Source organism: Geotrypetes seraphini, chromosome 13, assembly GCF_902459505.1.
Source record: "Geotrypetes seraphini chromosome 13, aGeoSer1.1, whole genome shotgun sequence".
In the NCBI taxonomy this organism is placed as follows: Eukaryota; Metazoa; Chordata; class Amphibia; order Gymnophiona; family Dermophiidae; genus Geotrypetes; species Geotrypetes seraphini.
Window position 1 is genome coordinate 30,133,812 of NC_047096.1, and position 21,838 is coordinate 30,155,649.

General features: G+C 43.2%; 1 protein-coding gene across 4 annotated transcripts in view; it reads left to right on the top strand.

Annotated features, from left to right (window-relative positions):
- Positions 1 to 21,838, top strand: part of ZBTB16 (zinc finger and BTB domain containing 16) — a 371,412-nt gene that overhangs the window by 142,266 nt on the left and 207,308 nt on the right. For all 4 annotated transcript variants that reach the window (XM_033917282.1, XM_033917281.1, XM_033917283.1 and 1 more), the window contains exon 3: positions 14,892 to 14,989. In XM_033917282.1, the coding sequence (XP_033773173.1) occupies positions 14,892 to 14,989 (98 nt within the window). The remainder of the gene's footprint in view (positions 1 to 14,891; positions 14,990 to 21,838) is intronic.

Consider the following 21,838-nt stretch of genomic DNA (forward strand, 5'->3'; position numbering starts at 1 on the left):
TGGGGAGGGCAAAGGCAGCGAGGATTTCTTTCTTTCTTTTTTTTTTTTTGTCTTATTTACTACTGTAATAAATCCTCACGAGTCCTATGGTCTAATTAAAGATGTAATTCAGCATGGCAGAATGAACTGAAAGTTCTGTGAACGGCATCCATGTCAAGTTGTCCCTTGTGGAGTGGGGCGCACGCTCTCAGCACTGATTAATGTGGGGGGCGGGGGCTGTTAGGGGTGATATTGGTCCTGAGCAAACGTAGGGTTTTTCATGGGCACTCGTGCTTGTGAGACTGTATGAGGTCCCTTTAATTTATTTATATACCAAATCATCATTCAAGGAAAGCTCGACTCTGTTTACAATAGTTAAGTTATCGAATAAAAAAACAGAAAAGAATACGACTAAGTTTGGTAAAAGTTAATTTTCAAAGTGTTTAGCAAATAAAGTAGTTTTTAAGGATTTGCGAAAAGGTTGAAGTGAGCTGGAACTCCTTAAAAGAAGTGGAAGGTCATTCCGCAGTTGAGATAGCTTAAAAATCAAAGAGTGACTGAAAAACTTAACTCCCTTAATCCCTTTTTTGGAAGGAAGAGATAATTTGAATTGTTGATCACCTCTTGCAAAAGAAAATCTATAAACATTTCAGGATAGAGGAAGGAGAGGAGTAAAAATACCATGTAAAATTTTAAAACAACACAGGCACACTTAAATTGAACTCTAAAACAAACTTGGAGCCAATGAAGACTCTGAAGCAACGGCGTTTCCCCCAAAATCAATTTCGCAGCAGTATTTTGAATTAATTGCAATCTGTAGAGGCAAGTTTTTGTAACACCAAGGTAAATAACATTGCAGTAGTTGAGCCGAGATAAAATAATTGACTGAACTAAGGTGGAAAAGTGGCAATGATGAAAGAGATATCTAACCTTCCTCAGCATACGTAGATTAAAAAACATTTCTTGACCACAGAGTTTATTTAATAATAATAATAACAGTTTATATACCGCAGTACCGTTAAGTTCTATGCGGTTTACAATAGATTAAGCGAGGTACAAATTGATTGAATTTAAGAGGGGGGAAGAGGAGAGTTAATAGGACCGGAAATGCGTTGTTGAGGAGAAAGAGATTAATAGGACAGAGGAATCACTGTGGAGAAGAAAGAAGATGAGTGGGTCAGTTGTCTAGATACTTTAGGAACAGTTGAGTTTTAGACGTTTTCTGAATTCTTCATAAGTAGTGGGTGAAAGCAGTTGATCTAGGTCTTTATCCCACAATGCTGCTTGATGTGAAAGAAGGTGTTCATGGTGTTTTTTCAGTTATTTGATCTTTAAAAGAGAGAGAAAAATCAAGAAAAACTCCTAATACCTTGGCAGAGAACTCAATCTGTATATATAAAAAGACGAACTGAACAGCGGTTTTGGAAATGGCGAGGAGTCAAACTGACTCTCATTCTCTCAAGAGCATGACGCACGTTCCTGGGCTCTCTGATCAGTGGGTCAATTGCCTGTACTTTCCTTAAGTATAATTTTAGCAAAAGATGGTGAAATACAGATTGATTCTTGCAATTCTCCCACCTCCATCCCAGCTGCCTCATTTTTAAAAGCCTTGGCTATAATACCTTAGGTCTGTAGTGTTTGCTGCAGCTCACTAATCCAGGGAGCACTGCAATTGTATTTGGCTGCCAGGTAGCTGTAGATAAGAGTTCCAAGATCGTGTGCAATATCGCTGTTCTGTTGGAAACAAGCTGTACATTTTAATTATTTCAGAAGTGGACAGGAATGTTCATCCATTACCAGCCGAGATTTCTTCACAACAGGGTACACAGTAAGGGGACAGTTTTTTTTTTTCAGTTGCTCACCTAGAGGCAAAGTCTGTAGGAACTTTTATTTACCCCTCGCTCCAAGTAGATAAATTTCACAGAGGGGAAGATTCTCAAAGCTTTGCAGTAAAAAATGTCGGGCTGCTGTCAAAGCCGTTATTGTAACGATTTTAAAAAGGCGAGTCATTTTCTAAAAACAGCACATCCAAATGAGGTTCGTGGAGCGTAGGCTCACTAAATTTACTTGAGATGACTCGCTGGTGGTAGCGATCAGCACATGTGCAGAATACACCCACATTAAAAAAAAAAATCACCCATATCAAAGATTAGCAGAAGATATGCTCACTCTCTTGCTGCATCACACAACCACCCGACACCCATCCCTGGCAGCGTGAGAGATGCCCCTGACTTTACATCCCCCCCCCCCCCCAACAGCGGAAGAGATGCTCACTCTCTCCCGCTGTCGCCCAACACCTTCAGCAATTCCCCTATGTCTCCGACTCTACACCCACCACACCCCGCAGCGGGAGAGATGTCCACTTTCTTTCATTGTCACTCCCCGCCCCACCTTCCCTCCCTTATTCAGGAAATCTGGCCAGAGGGATGCCTACCTGTTCCGGCTGGCAGGCCCACCTCTTACAAAATGGTGGACCTTTCCGTTGCATCCTGGGATGCACCAGGGAGGGGCCTAAGGCTTTGATTGGCCTAGGTTGCTTAAGGCTCCTCCTATGGGTGGCCAACATGACGCCAATTTTTAAAAAGGGTTCCAGAGGTGATTGGGAAATTATAGACCAGTGAGTCTGATATCGGTGCTGGGCAAAATGACAGAATATTAAGTATGGATTAATGAGAGAAAGCCAACATGGATTTAGTTAAGGGAAATCTACTGCATTTCTTTGAAGGGGTGAATGAACATGTGGATATAGGTGAGTTGGTTGATACTGTGTATATGGATTTCCAAAAGGCATTTGACATAGTACTTCATAAAAGACTTGTGAGGAAATTAGAAAGTCATGGGATAGGAGTTAATGTCCTATTGTAGATTAAGAACTGGAGGAAAGACAGAAAACAGATCAAAGGTTTAAATCAGGGGTGTCCAACCTGCGGCCCGAGGGCCCCATGCAGCCCCATGAATTATTTTGTGCGGCCCCGGTCGAGGGCGATGCAGTGTTTTCCTCTGCTGCCATCTTGCTGGCTCCCTCCTTTGATGTGCTGCAGCATTTGTGCGGCCCCAGAAATATTTTTTTCAGCCAATGGCGGCCCAGGGAATCCAAAAGGTTGGACACCCCTGGTTTAAATGGTCAGTATTCTCTTTGCAAAGCCACGATTCGCGGCTGACATGGCAGCCTGACCCTTTGTGTCTCCCATGGGTGTTTATTTCTTCTGGCTGGCTCTCTCATCTCTGTGGCACTTCTGTTCACGAAGGCTCGTGGCTGACCCGGAAGCCTTCTGAGGGAAAGGTTTCCTCGGGAGGAGACAGACAGCCAGAAGAGGTAAACACCCGTGGAAGGCACAAATTTAGGATGCAGGACAGAGGGAAAGACGACAAGGGGCATGTTGGGACACGGAAGAGAGGAGGAGGGTCGCGTTTGGATAGGAAGGGAGGAAGGAAGAAGGGGTGCATTGGCACAGGAAGGGAGAAGCAGAGTTGCGTTGGGATACAGAAGGGAGCACAAATTTCGGACAAAGGATGGAAGGAAGGATGAAAGGAGGGAAGGAGTATGAACTTGGGAGATAGGATGGAACAATGGAGGGAATGAGGGAAAGAGATGCTGAGGTGGGAGAGGGAATAGAAAGGGAGAATTGTTGGGCATGGGTGTCTGAGTGAGAGGAAAAGAGAGACAGTGCACATGGGGAAATGAAGAAAGAGGTGAATTGTTGGGCATAGGAGAAAGAAAGAAATATTGGACATGGTGGTACAGATGCACGGGGAAGAGAGAGAGATGAGAGGGAGAAACGTTGGATGTGATAGTGGAGAGGGAACAATGGAATGGATGAAAAACAAAAATAAGTGTAAACCTCCTATCTTTTCTTCCTATTTAAACTACAGTACTTTGTTTTGAGGACTGTTTCTTTAATGTTTTTATAGACTGTGTACTGTATAGGATCTGAGTTACATAAAAATTAATCTTAAGAACAGTTTTTAAAAAATGGAACTCATTCTTAACCCAGGGACTGCCTGTACCAGGTTTGATGGGCCTTCGGTCTATCCCAGTATGACAATTCTTATGTTCTTATAAACATACACTTTTGAAGCATGTGCTTTAAGCCTGTATCTAAGGTTACCAGATTTTCCCGAAGGAAAATCCGGACCCATGGCTACGTCCCTAAGCCCGTCCCTAAGTCCGCCTGTGTCACGCCCCGTTCTGCCTCCGAGCCCCACCCCCAGATGCCATGCGTGGACGCAAAACAATGACATCACCGCATTGCGCATGCGCAGATACCCATTCCCGACGCGATTTTGACGGGAAGCTTTTCAAAACCCAGTCCTGGGTTTTGAAAAGCCGTCCAGATCCCCAGACATGACCTCGAAAAGGAGGCCATGTCCGGGGAATTCCGGACATCTGATTGACACTACCGGTATCCAATGACAAAAGTAGTCGGCCTTTTTTCACCTCCCTCTTCTGAAGGCAGATAAAAGTAGATGGTGGTGGAAGTGTTGGTGCACTTGTGCTACGTTCTCGATCTGAACAGACTCCCTGTAACTACCCTTGCAAATGTGAATAAAACCACACCCACTGTGTGGTTTAAGTACTTTTATGTTGTAATTTTCATTCATTGAATTTTGGATCTCTAAAATAGAGGACTTGAGAATGATAGGAATTGTTGTTATTTCTTTGTTTATTTAGGATTCTTTTTTAATTCATACTATTTGTATGTATGTTTTTATTTCTGCCATTCTTTCTGTTCAAGATGTGTATGCTTGGAAATGTAATTGAAAATTAAATAAAGAATTAAATTAAAAAAAAATCACCACACCCACTGTGAACCTGTGCATACGGGTGGTTCTGGATGAAGGCAAATTTAGGCAGACTTATTTACCTGCTACAGCACTACTTTCCTGTGCAAAAGATTTGGAAAATCATCTTCGTTATTTTTTTTAAAGACACAGTAGCTGTGTGTCTTCTGGTATTTGGTGGTTGCTGCTTTGCAGATTACATAATGTACACATTTATTGGATGGGGGAAGGGATGGGGGCGTTCTGACCAGGGAGCAGAGAATTGACAAAGGGCATCATTTTACTTCAACAGGTGTAAAAGGTATACACTTCTTAGCCAATACTCAAAACAAGTGAACCGGCTAGGGACTACCGCCGATAGTGAACTCTCTTGTGTGCAGTTCGTGCTGGTGAAAATGACTGGTTAGCATTGAGGTGGAAGCCAGCTACATCAGGGGCATTCTGGGGCAGAGCTCCCAATATGCAGAGCTAAATGACCATGTTCAGTGCATAAATAGAACAGTTATTTTTGCAGTCCTGTCTTTATACGCTAGCCCATGGGCAATTAAGTCTGACTATTGACTTAACAGGGCATTTGCTAGTCAGCTTAAAAAAAAAAAAGATGCAGAAATTTAATGCTGAAGCCCGCACAGGGCCCAGCAATGAATTTCCAGTTTGTGCCAGCAGCAGACAAAAAAAACCACTGTCCACCACCAGCTGAATTTCAGCCAAATAGGGTTCTTAGAGCAGGGAGGATGCAATTCAGCATAACAAGCCTACGTAAAGGGGGGGGGAGGGGTATTGTTTTGAGGAGAATGTTCTTGTTTTTATTCATTAATAACTTGTTGCTGGGGATGCTTTGAATGCAGGACTTGGCAGAGCTGTGAGTTTGAAAAACCATGTTTCAGTTATGTAATATCCAAATGGCCTCTGTATTTCTCTGGATTATATTAGTTTGTGAAGGAGCTTCTGGAAGATACTGTGTTCTTTCCTTATTTCTCAGAATTGTTGCCTTTTTTAAGTCCTTTTTAGGAAGCTTATCTGAAACCACATCCCTTGGCCCAAGATTAATTTCACAGAGCTACGATGGTTGCTGTATTGAAATGTGCTGAGAAGTGCATGTTTTGTGGTCAAAAGCAATTTCATCTGAATAAGGGACTGGTGCGATCTTGGGCTGTGGCGTGGCGAGGAAGGGAGGTGGCACCCTCCTCCCCGCGCATTCTCCTTCCCCCGTACCTGCCTGGCAAGAGCAGCATCTCTAACTTGCTGCCCGCATGGGCATCGGCCCTTTCTGACCTCACTTCCTAGTTGCGGGACCCGGAAGTGGCGCCAGAGGGGTGGGGAAGCACCCAGACTGGCGTGAAGAGCAGGTTGGAGCTGCTGCTCGTGCTAGAGGTACGGTGGGGGGGTGAATTGAAGGTGCACACGGCGGGGGAGGAGAGGTGCTGGCACCCCCACCAAGACGGTGCCCGGGGCAGTCTGCCTCCCCCCTTACCACACTGTTGGTCTCGGTATAGATCCTCTACGTCGGCGCTTCTCAACCCAGCCTTCAGGGCACACCCAGCCTATCATGTTTTCATGATATCCACAGCGAATGAGAGAGATTTGCAAGCACTGCCTCCTTGTTGTGCAAATTTCTCATGCATTTTTAATAATAATAATAATAATAATAATAATATTAACTTGATGGTTGGTATATCAAAACTAATAAAACTTGAAACTTGAAACCTTATTTATATCCCATCATACCTTTGCAGTTCAAGACGGTATACAATAATAGCAATGTACGGTGGGTACAGATACCGATACAATTACAGGTGTATACTGAGGACAGGTGTTCAGGGAGATTACAACATTGGTTTAGAGTGAGAATATGTAAGAAGTTGAGTAGGCGAGATGCAAAGTTAGTAGTACCTTGTTTCCCCAAAGATAAGACAGTGTATTATATTTATTTGGGGCCCAAAAAAGGCACTAGGTCTTATTTTTGGGTAGGGCTTATTTTTTTTATGTACATGATCATCTCTCCCTTCCTCTCCTTCACCCCAATTATTCCTCTTTCCTTTCTCTCCCCCACATGTGCAACATCTTTCCTCCCCTCTCACCCATCCCCTTGTGCCTTCCCTCTGCAGCATCTTTCTATCCCTCCATCCCCCTCTGCAGCAGAACCTTTGCCCAGCTTCTATCCTTCCATCCTTTCCTCCCTCCCATCCCTCGTGCAGCAGAACCCGTGAGCACCGCCCCTGCCGCTCAGCCGAACCACTGAACCCCCGCTGACCCTCCATCCTTCCCTCCCAACCGAACTCTGCCAACAGTGACCATAAATACCTTCCGGCAGAGCAGCGTCGGGCCAGCAGCACTCTAAACAGGCTGCTTTGCGGCCTTCTCGCTGGGGCCTTCTGTGTCCCAGTAATGTATCTATTTTCAATTGGTTAATTGGCACTGATAATTAAAAGCACCATTAAAAACTGATTAAAAACAATTAAAAATAAAATTTACATTGAGGCGCCTTCCCAAAAAAGTAAGCATGGTTAGGAGTAGAGTTTGGGTGGGGATTGTGAGTCAGGTGGCAGTACTTTAGGCCAAGTAAACCAACATCTAATTTGTAGACCCATCCTGGCGCTACTAAGCATGATTCTACAAATGACGCCTAACTTTGAACGACATGTGGTAGATGCCATTTTTTCCTAGGCGCCTACCAAGTTGGGTGTGGTTACCGTTCTGCCTTCCTAAATCACTGTGAATATTGGTCGTTTAGACCAGGCCTTCTCAACCCAGTTCTTGGGGCACGTCAAGTTCCATCAGAAGGGCCCTGAGGACTGGGTTGAGAAGGCCTCCCTTAGACGTTATTATTTCACTATTTATATACCACTTATAACCTAAGTGGTTTACATTCAGGTACTCAAGCATGTATCCCTATCTATCCTATCTAATGTACCTGGGACAATGGAGAATTCAATGACTTGCCCAGGTAACAAGGAGCAGTGTGGGATTTGAACCCACAACCTCAGGGTGCTGAGGCTTTAGCTCTAACCACTTTAAGCTGTCCAAGGACAAGGAAATACATTCAAGTACAGTAGGTAACTTACCTTGAGCTATAACTGCAGAAAACCTGAGCTAAATCCCAAACCCCCTTCTCTTCCAAGTTTATTCGTTACTTATACTGTCAATGGCGATTGTCTAAGCAGTTTTTACATTCAGGCACTGAAGCATTTTTCCCTTTGTGTCCCAGTGGGTTCGCAATCTATCTAATTTACCTGGGGTAATGGACGGTTAAGTGACTTGCCCAGGGTCACAGGAAGCAGTGCTGGACTTGAACCTGCAACCTCGGGGTGCTGAGGCTGCAGCTGTGACTACTAGGCCACTCCTCCTCCTGCTTAAATGCTTGGAAACTATATAATGAGCTTGCCTGGGGAGCTGAGAAATATAGTTACACAGGTGGACAGAGAATGGTTTCTCCTAAAGTTCCACGATCCTGATCTAAGGTGCATAATGGGAGTTTACCAAAGTATATTTTTGTAATTCCCAATACCAAAGACAACAGTTGTGCAAACATGGGAGACTTTTTCAAGTCTGACTATTAGTTTGAAAGGTACATGTGGAGTGAATATGAAAACTAATAGACATAGCTTAATTTACTATCTCTTCTGAATAAGCTGGTACTTTGCCCTCCATGTTAATACCCGTATGTGCACGGGCTGCTTCTAATCTTGGCACTCCCTTCTTAGACCAGGGTGAAATTGGCTCTTCTGAATGTTTTTCTTGGCCAAGTAACAAATGCAGAAAGTTGTAAAGAGATAAACCAAGGTCAGTGGGTCAAACTCTGCCAACAGTACAGGTGCAACGTAGGCAGAATTTGTTCTGCAAAACACCTCTACAAATTCTTACCACCCCATGCCCTAATGTCCAGTTGAATGTGGAGGCCTTTCTGATTGGGTCCTGTCTGATACTACAAAAATGAAATATCCTGCAGTGTACATTAATGACAATTCTATTGGATCCTTGATTTATTTCCTAGTCCTCTTGAAGGCATAAACCCTGTCCCGCAAACTTGGTAATGAATGAGTGACAGTTCAGGTCCTTTGCCTGGATGCATTAAAACTGGTGTTATCTCGGTATAGTATCGCACCTTTTCAGTGAAACTGGGAAAACTCAGCAAAGGGGAGGGAGTGTGGAGTCAGTACATTTGTACTGTTTATCTGGAAAACACCATGACACAATTTAATTATATATTTCAAATACAATTAGGACTCAGTCGGTGCTCTGCAATTTGAAGGGATGTCTAAGTAAACGATGTTTAATTAAAATATTTTATGTACTGTCTCACTTTTTTTTTTTTTTCCCCCACCACGTTTAGTTTGCAGCGATGGTGACAGCTCATATGCCTGCACTCTTGTTGACATGGCAGAGTGCCCAGGGTGTAGTCCTTCTTGGGGAGACAGGTGTCAGAGGGAGGGCTGGGATGGGAACATACCGTTCCCAATACTGTACTGTAGAATTCAAAAGTGGGCGGGTAGGACATAATGATATTTTCTCTGGATGGTGTGTGTGTTTGTGCAACGGTTCGTTGTGGCCTGGGGCTTCAAGGTAACATACAGTAGAATTTCAAGCCAGAAATGCAGGTAGTTTTTAAATGTTACCACAGTACAAGACATATGCAAGTCAGGATGCAGGAAAGAGTACATTAAGTCTCTCAAATGTTCAGGATGGGGTGAAGGAGAAGCCTAATGATTAGAGCAAGAAGGCCTGGATCTGGAGGGCTCAGGTTCCAATCCCACAGCAGCTCTTTTTGGCCTTTGTCAAGCCACTTAACCCTGCAATGGCTTGGGATTGCTAGGAGTGGCGTTGACAACTTCACCATGCATAGGGTCTGCCATGAAAAAACTGGCAGTCCGCATAATCGACTTGGTGCATGTGCACAGGAGAGAGAGAGAAATATACAGGGTAGGGTCCAGTATACCTTTTGCACTATGAAGCCCTGTCAAGCCCAATTTGGAATCAGGCCTGCCCACCCAACAGGGGAGGACTTCGACTTCACAGGCCGCTGACAGTGGTTTCTACATGTTGCTGGCGGCTGACCCGGAACCCTACCCTCTGATACCTTTGTGTTTTGCGTCAGAGGGAAGGCTTCCAGGTCAACCGCCGGCAGCGTGTAGGAATTGCTGCCGGCGACTTGAAGAGAAACACTGTAAGAAGCGATGCTGCATGGGCTGGGGTTGGTGCGGGAAAGAGAGAGGCTGCTGCACAGGCTGGGTGGGGGTAGGGAGGAAGAGAAAGAGAGAGGCAAGGGTAGAGTGGAGCAGAGAAAACTTTGTGCTTGCCCCACTCAGGCTCACCTAAAATTGACTTGTCTAGCTACTCCACTGCTATGAAGCTCAGCACATTTCCTCACACCACCAGCCATCGAGCACCTTGGAAAAGGAAAACATTGTTATACACAGAGTTTGCTTCGTGGTACTAGTGTCAACTTTGTTTGTAGTGGTTTAGGGGTAGAAAATCACAGAGAAGCAAAAAGCCAATTTACTAAGCATTTTGTCCATTGGTACTGAATGAAGGAAAGGCCTTTGTAACACATGCCTAAGTTTATCAATGATCTGTCAGCAGCTACCAGAGCTGCCTTCAAACTTGGAGAAAGCTGCAGGGAGTGCTCCTCCATTCTAAGGGATTATCCTTTGGCTGAAGGGTTGTAAGTGAGTTAGGCATAAAATATTACTCCTCTCTTTTGTGGAAGTTGCTATGATTGCTGGTAGATTTGAGGTTCTAGGCATTGAATAGAGATGCAGCCTTTAAACTTCTAATACTGCTTGTAAAATAGAGCTGTCACCACTAAATATTTGCCTTAGCTTTAGAGATAGACATATGCTAAGTCTGAATTATGTGTCATGTTGGACCAAAGCATTCATAAGAACTTAAGAATAACCTTACTGGGTCATACCAATGGTCCATCTAGCCCAGTATCTCATCTTCATGGAGGCCAATCCAAGTCACAAGTACCTGGCAAAACCCCAAATATTAGCAGCATTCCATGCCACCGATCCAGGGCAAGCAGTGGCTTCTCCCACGTCTGTCTCAACAGCAGACTATGGACTTTTCCTCCAGGAATTGTCCAAACCTTTTCTAAAATCAGCTACATTAACCACTCTTACCACATCTTTTGGCAACACATTCCAGAGCTTAACTATTCTCTGAGTGGAAAAAAAAAAAATTTCCTCCTATTGGTTTTAAAAGTATTACTCTGTAACTTGATTGAGTGTCCCCTACTCTTTGTAAATCTTGATGCATTAAAAAATCGATCCACTTGTACACCCATTCTACACCACTCAGGATTTTCTAGGTGATCAAATTTGCAGATGACACTAAACTGTTCAAAGTTGTTAAAACTCATGCGGACTGCTTATTTGGAGAGGAGAAATTGTAATTGCTAGAAAGACAGGGTAATATCCTTATCCTACCTTGTATCATATGACTTGAACATTTAGGGGCCCTTTCACTTAAGGGTGTTAAGTCGTGTGGGCCTGAATCTGTATAGTACTGAATCTGTATAGTACCGAATCTGTATAGTACCAAAGTTGCAGACGCAAATCGGTGCGCATTGTCGATTTGCGTGTGCAACTTAATTGTTTAACAAACTAATCAACACCGGTAGTTGGCAATTAACAAGTAATAATTGGCACTAATTAGAAGTTACGCACACAGCATCCTAAGCATATTCTACAAAGTGGTACGCATAAATTCTAGTATGTAGATCTCAAAATGGGACATGGCTGGGGAGGAGCATCGTAGGTGTTCCTAACAGTTAGGCGCACTGTTATAGAATATGCCCAATCTGCATACAACATAGGCACAACCCTTTTTAAAACCCTGCTAAGCTAACTGATTTCACCACATTCTCTGGCAACAAATTCCAGATTTTAATTTTTCTCCAGTTTGTTTTCAATCTACTACTTAATAGCTTCATCGCATGCCCCCTAGTCCTAGTATTTTGGAAAGAGTAAAGAAGTGATTCACATCTACCCTTTCCACTCCACTCAGTATTTTATAGACCTCTATCATAGTACCCCGAGCCGTCTCTTCTCCAAGCTGAAGAGTCCTAGATGCTTTAGCCTCTCCTCATAGGGAAGTCATCCCATCCCATTTGTCATTTTCGTTGCCCTTCTCTGTACCTTTTCTAATTTTAATGGCATTATTTCATGACTTGCAAAATAAAAATGAACTAAAAATGTTAACTGCAAATCAAATGCAGCACTTTTTAATGTACAGGAAAATCCTGTGTTAACCACAAATCTTAACTCATTTTAGTAAAACAGCCCCTTTTAGATTGAACTGCACTGCTTTGGAGGGTGATATTGCATTTTGCCCTGGGCACACTGTCTTGGCTAGACTTGAATAGAGCCATGCTAACTGTTAACTATTTAATATGATCTAATAAGGATTTCATATTCACCCTTCTTCAGAATAGGTTCAAGGCAATTTACAAGTTAAGAAGACCTTGGGCCAGATTCACTAAAAATAGCGATTTAATCACTGTTGGCCGATTCCTGGACAATTTTGAAACAGCGATTGATTCAGAATCTATATTTCTTGCATGCAAATGATTGCAAGGAGGTGCAAATCATTTGCATGGAAACTCCCTGACTCAGTCGCTCAGTGAACGATTGAGTCGGGGCAGTAGTGACAGAGCCAATCAGGGCCTAAGGCCCAGTGTTATTGGGGAGGAGCCGGAGCAGGAGGTGTTTTCAAAAACTTCCTGCTCCCAACGTCAGAGGTATGGGGGCGGGGCAGTGGGAGTGGCCGGGGGGGGCCTTCAGTGGCAGGAGGGAGTGTGCATCCCTCCTGCCTTTTTCTTCGGGGTGGTGGGGGGAGGGCCTTCATGGCAGGAGGGAGTGGACTTCCCTCCTGCCATCTTTATGGGGTTTGGGTGGGTCGCCGCAATTGTCAGAGGAGGGGAGGGGGCGCGTTGTCAGCGGGATGTTGGGGAGGGCTGGCGGTGGGGGATTTTTTTCATGTTTTTTTAATATGAGACAGATATTTTGTATGTGCAATTCACACAAAATATCAGTGCCATTAAAAAAAATGAAAAATAACCCCCGGCAGACCTGTCGGTAACACAGTTACCGACAGGTCTACAGCAGTCGGGTTTTAGGGTTGTAAAACCTGATGCAAAATAGCCAAGCAAAGTAAGTGAATCAATTGCTTGGCTATTTTGCATGGGGGTTTTCCTAATTTGCATGGCCGGATCAGAAAATGGGCGATCGAGGGCCGTTTTGTGAATCGGGTCGGTTAGTGACGATCACTGACTTTAGTGAATCGAGGCCTAAATTATTTGATCTGTGAGTCACCTTCAGCAAAACATTTATTGACTAATTTTCTAGCTATGACTCTAACCATGTCAGATGTGGCATTCCAGTCTGGAGTAGTGATTTTTATTGGAAGAGCCAAATTCATGACCTTCTATCCCCTTCTCTCTGTCTTCCTGGACTCTACATCAGTGAGTCCAAACCTGCTTTGCTAGATCCAGAACTGTGCATGAACCAGGCCATTGCTGTGGTTTCTGATTCTGTGCCCAGTTAGCTCTGGCCTGGGGGCTGAAGCTCTTCTCTCAGGAAAGCACTGTTTGGAATCACAGAAAATGACAATCATTAAGGCTTTTGGTTTTCCAGCTGAGCTTCATTGTCATGTGAAAAGCTTGTGTCTGAGCAGCGTTTTCAAGGTCAGGGTCTGTGAAATTGAAGATTGTTTAGTGTTTTTTAATGGAATTAACACTTTTTTAATGAGGAGTAAGGTGGCACAGTGGTTAAATGTAATGCAAGCTAAAGTAATAACCCCATATAGGTTCCCAGAGGTGTTGGCCTAATGCAAACAAATTTGGCGGCTTTGATTGCCGTGATTTCTCTGGTGGACATTTCGTCTCTCTAACAGACACATTGCACCCTTTGGATCAGTTGGTGGTTTGCAATGACCACGGAGCTGGAGGAGTCACGAGTGCCACGGGTTTGCACCGAGGCGTATTTTCAGCGCTGTGAGTGGAATATCACTATTGGCAGTGACATAGCGAGGGTGAGTGGAGCCCGAGGAGATGGTGCCCCTCGTCTCCCGTCCCCTCGCTCCTTCCCGACAACCCCACCCCGCCACATGTGCGCCACCCTTCACTTCCCCTGTACCTCTTTAATTTTCTAGGCACGAGCAGCATGGCGAACTTGGCTGCCCGCGTCACGTCGGCTCTCCCTATGAGATCACTTCTTAGGCACGGGACCCGGATGTGACATCAGAGAGAGCCGACATCGGCGCGGGCAGCATGTTCATGATGATTCCTCGCCCCAGGAAAATTAAAGAGGTATGGAGGAAAGGGAAGGTGCGAGTGGTGGGGGGGGGGCAGAGAGGAGAATGGGGGCCAGCGCCCCCGCCAAGATGGCACCTGGGGCAGACCACCTACCCCCTCTTACTATGCTACTGACTATTGACGTAGAGTATCACTATATTGAGTGCAAGATGCATGAGATGGGATATTCAGAGAGCCTTCTTGGTACCCTTTTCATTTAATCTGTGTCACCATAGGGGCCAGCTCTGTAGGAGTTTTGCGTGCTTACGCACACTCAGTATTGACCAAACTCCTTGAGTGCATCCAGGGAGATGTAATTTTTATTGGATTTAGCACCCCCTTCCCAAATTATTTTGAAAAGTTGGCGCCTATGTTTGGCACTGCTTGGTGCAATTGGACGTCTTCCTTTCTTGAGTGTCCAAAGACTCGTGCATAATTCAAGTTAATATTGGAAGCTGCTGTTACTTTAGATTCTTTTACTAAATCTACTGTATTTTCAGAATACTCCTATAACTAGAAGGCAAAAGACTACCTCTTTGAGACCGCTTTCAACCCCCAACTCTCCTCCTTGGGTTCTGCATCACCATCCCTCTATGTCATGTGTGTCTGTCCAAGTTAGAGTGTAAGCTCTTCCAAGCAGGGACTGTCTATTTAATACCAACATGTACAGTGCTGCGTACGCCCTTCAGTGCTGTAGAAATGTTAAATAGTAGTAGGACATAGGAGCACAAATTCTGATGCCCTGTAACAATAACTAAGAATCAAACCTAGATTGACCCATACTGCTTATTTCAGCCATGCTGCTAATAATCTGTTGTTTCTTTCTATCTGGCAGGAAACTACACAGTGGTGTGAAGACCTATGGCTGCGAGCTTTGTGGGAAGCGGTTCTTGGACAGTTTACGGCTCAGAATGCACTTGCTGGCACACTCCGGTAGGTTCCCTCAGGATGGTCTTTCAGGCAATGCGCACGGCAATCCTGCATAATTATTGGATTGGCACCTGAAGACCTGATGCTTTAATTGAGGTGGGGGGAGGGAGATCCAAGGTTTTTCAACAATGGGCTACATGATTAGAAATCCAAGTTTGTGTGGGCTACCTTAAATAGTTTTTAAAAGTGGGCTGCACATATGATCTTTGAAAGGAAGGGATAGTAGACAGTATGGCTAGGCAGACTTGATAAGCCATATGGACATTATCGGCCATCATTTTCTATGTTTCTATGTTTCCATCAGAAATCCATATGTATGAAGGCTGAATGATTATTTTAGCTTGTTACAGCATGATTTATATTCGTCAAAATATGTGAATCTCTTCTGAAATGCTACCAAATAGCTCTGCAGTGCTTCCAAATCCTGTCTGTTAGATAATTAGATGGTAAAAAATTTAGCTAAAAATATCAAACGGGTTGCATCCCAGGATCATGGAGGCTGCATATTGCTCACCCCTGGTTTGTTTGTTTTTTTTAATAATTTCTTTATTGAAAATTTTTCAAAACCAACCAATACACACTTATACAGCATAAAACATTTGTAACTTAGTTCTTTGAAACAAGGCAGTCCAGCTCAAGAATACAAAGTACAAGAGTCTCAGCCCCACTCCCCCCTCACACCTGTTTTAAGTGGAGAACAACAGAACTGGACTAGACAGAAGACAAGAAAAGTTGATATCTTTGTATTGGCTGAAGATAAGAGATGGAAGAGGTAATGTTCAAGGACCCTGCTGAATATTCCAGAGATCTTAGACTTGTGGACATGGGTCATAACAGGGCGTTATGATCCATGGAATTATGAAATTCCTGTAGAAGGGGAATTTCATAACATAATGCTTATTTTATAAGGGTTAGTAAAAGAAAATCCTAAAGAGACTTTTAGTGCAATATGTCTACTAGTCCTGAATGCTAGAGTTTTGCATTAGATTTAAATCATTCATCTTTCAACTCCACCTCCTTCCCAGCAGGCTTGCTCTTGCCTCCTCAGTTTTTCTTCTGCAAGCAAATTGCTCAGATGTGTTTCTGATCTGATCTGCAGTTTTATTATTTTGGGATTTTCAACAACTGTTCGTTCAGCCAAAGGTGGATTCACTGGTAGTACAGGTCACCAAGTGGACTTCTCTGCCCAGTGAAGGAGATGTGATGTTAAAGTATAGTCAGGACTGCAAGGTAGATGTGATTCTCAAGAGGCAATCTGAAGCTTTAGCCTTAGGAATTAAAGAAACAGCCGCAGTTTCATTTGTGACACATGCTTGCCACACTGAACTAACTCGAGTTCCGGTCTTGGAGCTAGATGAGGACCCTCAAATTATCCTTTCTGAGGTGAATTATATAGCAGAGCAAGGTGTTGGCCTATTCTGTTTCCCTCCGACAGATGCTTTGAATGAGACAATGGACAGGAGACTCTCTTCTAAGGCCACCCTCAGCAGGCTTCCCTTCAAGGGGCAGATGCTTTTTGGAAAGGGTCTGGATGACCTGATGGCCAGTGTTATGGACCATCACCCTAAGGCACTGCAGGACAGGAGACTCTGGGTGGCTCAGAGCTCGGGGCAAGGCAGTTTTTGAGGCTCTCGAATATTCCGTTCTTATGCAGGAGGCCACGTGATGTAGAGGTCTTTTCAGGGTTTGAGGCAGAGGTTCAGCAGGGGCAGAAGGCAGCAAACCTCTGGCTTTCACCCCTCTCCAGCCTTCAAGAAAGTGCAATAACACCAGGTCAGCAGCCACTCCAACCCCCATATAGGCTGTTGGTTTACTGGACGGTCTGTGTACAGATAGGTGCTAAGGTTGTTCATGAAAGTTACAAGATTGAGTTCTGTGCCCCCCTTCTGATCCAGTGCAATTGCCATATTTGTACCCTCTCCCCCAAATGCTGACCTTCTGTACAGGTCCTGATAAGGGCTCATATATTAGCCATCCTCATTTAGAATATTGGGTACAATTCTGGAGGCCGCACCTTCAAAAAGATATAAAAAGAATGAAGTCGGAACAGAGGAAGGCTACTAAAATGGTGTTTGATCTTCATCATAAGGCATTTGGGGACAGACTTAAAGATCTCAATCTGTATACTTTGGAGGAAAGGTAGGAGAGGGGAGATATGATAGACATGTTTAAATAAAAAAATTCAAACAATGTCACTCACCAGCAGTGGGTTACCACTCTAAGATCTAACATTAAGATCTGTTTGAAGCTGATTTGAGAATCCCTGCAGAAACCAAATGAATTTTGGTGAAACGAATACTTGTTGGAGTCCTTTAGCTCTGCCGTGGATTTCGTGAGCTTACTTACTGTGTGAGGCTAATGAATGCCGCTGAAAAGAAGAAGTTATTCAATACCGGCAGTTGTCTCCCAGTAGCGTTCTCTGGCGCCAGAGCTAAGTGTTTTTTGCTTCTGCTTTTTTCAAGCTTTTTTGAAGTTTTAAGCTTTATAACTTATAAACTATTTATAAAAACAATTAAAAGATATAAAAACGATTTAAAATTTAAAAAAAATTATTACTGTGCACAGCAGTGGTTTTTCCCTCTTTAGATCTCTTAACATTGTTTTACGGGTGTGAGTTTTTTGCCAATGACAATAAGAACACCACCTGAAAATCATCAAAGATTACTACATGATATAAGTTTTTGAGGCTTTTTCTCTACCTGTCTTAGATCTTAATGTTAGATCTTAGAGTGGTAACCCACTACTGGTGAGTGACTTTGTTTAAATATTTTGGTTTAATTGTCACTACGATAGTGTTCTTGTGAGACATGTTTAAATACTTACGTGGCGCAAATGCGCATGAGTCGAGTCTCTTTCATTTGAAAAGAAGCTCTGGAATGAGAGGGCATAGGATGAAGTTAAGAGGTGATAGGCTCAGGAGTAATATAAGGAAATGTTTTTTTACAGGAAGGGTGGTAGATGCGTGGAACAGTCTCCCGGAAGAGGTAGTGGAGGCAGAGACTGTGTCTGATTTCAAGAGGGCCTGGGATAGGCACGTGGGATCTCTTGGAGAGAGGAAGAGATAATGGTTACTGCGGATGGGCAGCTCTATGACCTCACAATGCAGGTGTAAAGAGCCTTAGCCTCTAAGAAGAGGAGATGCAAATGTTAAGAGCCTTAGCCAATAGGGAGAGGGGAGATATGATAAGAGACGTTCAAATACCTACGTAATGTAAATGCGCATGAGTCGAGTCTCTTTCATTTGAAAGGAAGCTCTGGAATGAAAGGACATAGGATGAAGTTAAGAGGTGATAAGGTCCGGAGAAATCTAAGGAAATAGTTTTTTACAGAAAGGGTGGTAGATGCATGGAACAGTCTCCCGGAAGAGGTAGTGGAGGCAGAGACTGTGTCTGAATTCAAGAGTGCGTAGGATCTCTTAGAAAGAGGAAGAGATAATGGTTAATATGGATGGGCAGACTGGATGGGCCATTTGGCCTTTATCTGCCATCATGTTCCTATGTTACTATCCAGAAGAAGCTGAATAGAAGGATAGTCATGGGAGAATAGCTAGGAAGGGGGGATTAGCTCCCTCCCCCCCCCCCCAGGCTAGTCAAACATATTTTCAGTTAGTTCAATAAATAGAAATCACTTTTTATTTATTTTTTTGTTTATTAACCTTCATATATACTTTATTTAAAAGATTTCTATTCTGCTCTATCTACCATTCTAGGTGGATCACAGAAAACATGCATAAAAATCAGTAATGAAACAAGATAACAAACCAATTAAAACCTATCCTTTAAATTATTCCAGTACCATTTGTTCCAATTCAGGCAACATATCAGGCAGTGGCGATACTCTGCCCCAAAAGCTTTTTCAACTGAAAGGCAGGTAGGCATGCACACGTTATTTTTTTTTTTCTAGCTTTTCTTTCTTTCTTTTTTTTAAAATAACTTTTATTAGATATTCAATGCAATGCGGAATAAAATATAGCCAGAAACATTAGCATAAAGGTACAACCATAGTTTAAATAGCAATATTTGATACATAACTTTATAACCCAAACTCCTTATCTTTGCCCCACCCTAACTTTGTTAGTTTTTTCCCTTCACCCTTTTATTAAGATCACTGTTCTTATAAGCAGTTTCCTTCTGTCAGGGGAACTTTCTCATAGAATACATACTATGATATGCGAAAGCACCTAGGCCTTTGGGAGTGTGCATATATATATTTTTCTGTCCTTTTTTTGTATGGCTGAGTGGGTTGTGTTTATGGTAGCCCTGGCTCACGGCCAGCTGTGGCCAGCTGCCAGACTTGTGGGTACAGTATGTACAGTGTACACTGAACTAAGCAGGTTTCTTTTTTTCTTTCTCTCTTCCTGTGTCCTAGTCTGGGAACAGGCCCTGGGGGGAGGAAGGGTGTGCTGGGAAGGTGAATGAGAAAGCATTGCAAACCCTGGAAATGCATCTCTTAGGCTGAGACCTTCCTCTGGCTCTCTTCTCCTCACAATAGGGAGGGTGATTTTATGTATAGGTATCAGACATGCAATCTACTTGTAAAGGTCTTTAATTTGCATAAGTTGAAAAAGGAAACCCGTGAACAGTAAAGTCAGTAGCCAGTGCCTCAGTCCTCTTTAGACCTTTTGGTTTTCCCATAGCATAGTAGCTTACCAGCCATCTCTTGTTTCTACCATTTCTTTCGTGTTATTTTACGAGTTGCTGTTCTTCTCTAATCTAGATATTATGTAAACCACTGTAATTGGACTGTTTTGAAAGCAAATACTAATAAACATAAAACCTAAAATGGCTTAGAATTAAGTCTCTCTCTTTAGTTAAGAATATGCCTTGTAGGAAGAGCATCTCAACAATCCTGCCAGTTTTATTTAACGTATGTACTGTAGTTTACAGCTGTTGCCAATACGTGCATTCTTGCTATTTGCTGGGGTTAGATTCCTAGAAAACCCCATGAATACCAAAAAACACAAATACGGAGCCATTGATCCTGTGGGGAAAAAGGGAGTTGGGTTCCTGTGTGACCCAGTTTAAACTAAATTAAACTAAACTAAATCTTGGGTTTATATACCGCATCATCTCCATAGTGTGGAGCTCGGCACGGTTTACAGGGGTTGGGATAGAACGGAACTCCAATGGAATTATTGAAATAAGTATAAAGAGAGGTTAGGGCTTAGAGTACCAGAGAGGGGGAGAGGTTACATTTTGGAGAAGAGCCAAGTTTTCAGATCCTCGTCGACTTACGACCGCAATTGGTTCCGACTGACAGGTCGCAAGTCGATATGAACGTAAGTCTGCCTATACTAACTACAGTTTTTTTACCCTTCCCCACGTATCTTTTCCCTGGTGGTCCAGCGGTGAGGGGTAAAAAATAGTTAGTATGGGCTGAGATGGGAGAAACGCGTCGTAAAGTCGAACCGTCGTAAGTTGCATAGGTTGTAAGTCGACGAGGACCTGCACACGTTTGCTATCTAACACCATAAAATCATCATTTTGTGTACCCTTCTTGTACAGAGCAGCTTGCCTTATCATATTCAGCATTTTATAAATGCATTTTATGCACTCCTTTTGTTTTTTCTTTTTTGGGGGGGTAAAAAGTATTTTGGGGTAACAATACTTAGACAGCACTATGGATATCTTCTTCCTCTTAGGAACACACTGTGCAAGGCTGTGAATAAGCGAAAATGCCCGTACATCGTGAAAATGGATTACACTTTATTTTGCGTAAATAAGTGAATCCGTGAATATGGAACACGTGGATAACAAGAATGCACTGTAGTTTCATGAAAAGGGATTTTCTCCCTCATTGGACTGTTTTAAGTAGTCATATGTTTTTGAGAATGCACTTGGTGATTTACAATATGAAGAAGTCATCAAAAACAATTTCTTCTGGAACACCTGTCATTTGCAAGGAGGGTATCCATGCCATTAATAAATGAAGAGCAGAAAAAAAAAGTACATTTTGCGTGCATTCTTGCCTCCTGAAATTTAGACCTAATGAACTAAAGCAAAAGAAACAATGCTGCAAAATGACATGGGAAATGGAACAAAAATCTTTGATTTGCCCATCCCTAATGGTCAGGTGGTCTCCTTTTAAGAAGATACTCCTCCCCTCCCCCCCACCCACCTGAGACAAGAGTAGAAGTTAGATAAAAGGAAGGAAAAGTATAGTGGGAATACTTGATGAAATTACAGGGAAATACTTTTAAAACCAATAGGAGGAAATATTTTTTCACTCAGAGAATAGTTAAGCTCTGGAACGCATTGCCAGAGGTTGTTGTAAGAGCGAATAGCGTAGCTGGTTTTAAGAAAGGTTTGGACAAGTTCCTGGAGGAAAAGTCCATAGTTTGTTATTGCGAAAGACACGGGGGAAGCCACTGCTTGCCTTGGATCGGTAGCGTGGAATGTTGCTACTCCTTGGGTTTTGGCCAGGTACTAGTGACCTGGAATGGCCACCATGAGAACGGGCTACTGGGCTTGATGGACCATTGGTCTGACCCAGTATGGCTATTCTTATGTTCTTAAGTGAGCCAAGTATAGGACAATTAAGCCATTGTAATATCACTGATGAGGTTGGCTCTGAGTCACTGTGGAATGAGGCATTATGACATCACAATCTCAGCTCTGGAATGTTGCTCTCATTGGGGTTCCAGAATCTTGCTATTCTTTGAGATGCTGGAATGTTGCTACTCCTTGGGTTTTGGCCAGATACTCTACAGCTCTATGTGGATAACAAATTCTAAGAGACTTAACAAAGAGACCAGGATTATTGTATAATTAATTAGTTTGGCCTAATTCAGCGCTAATTATGTCCTATCAGTGGTATAGCGGGGGGGGGGGCACGGAGGGGAGCCCCAGGTGC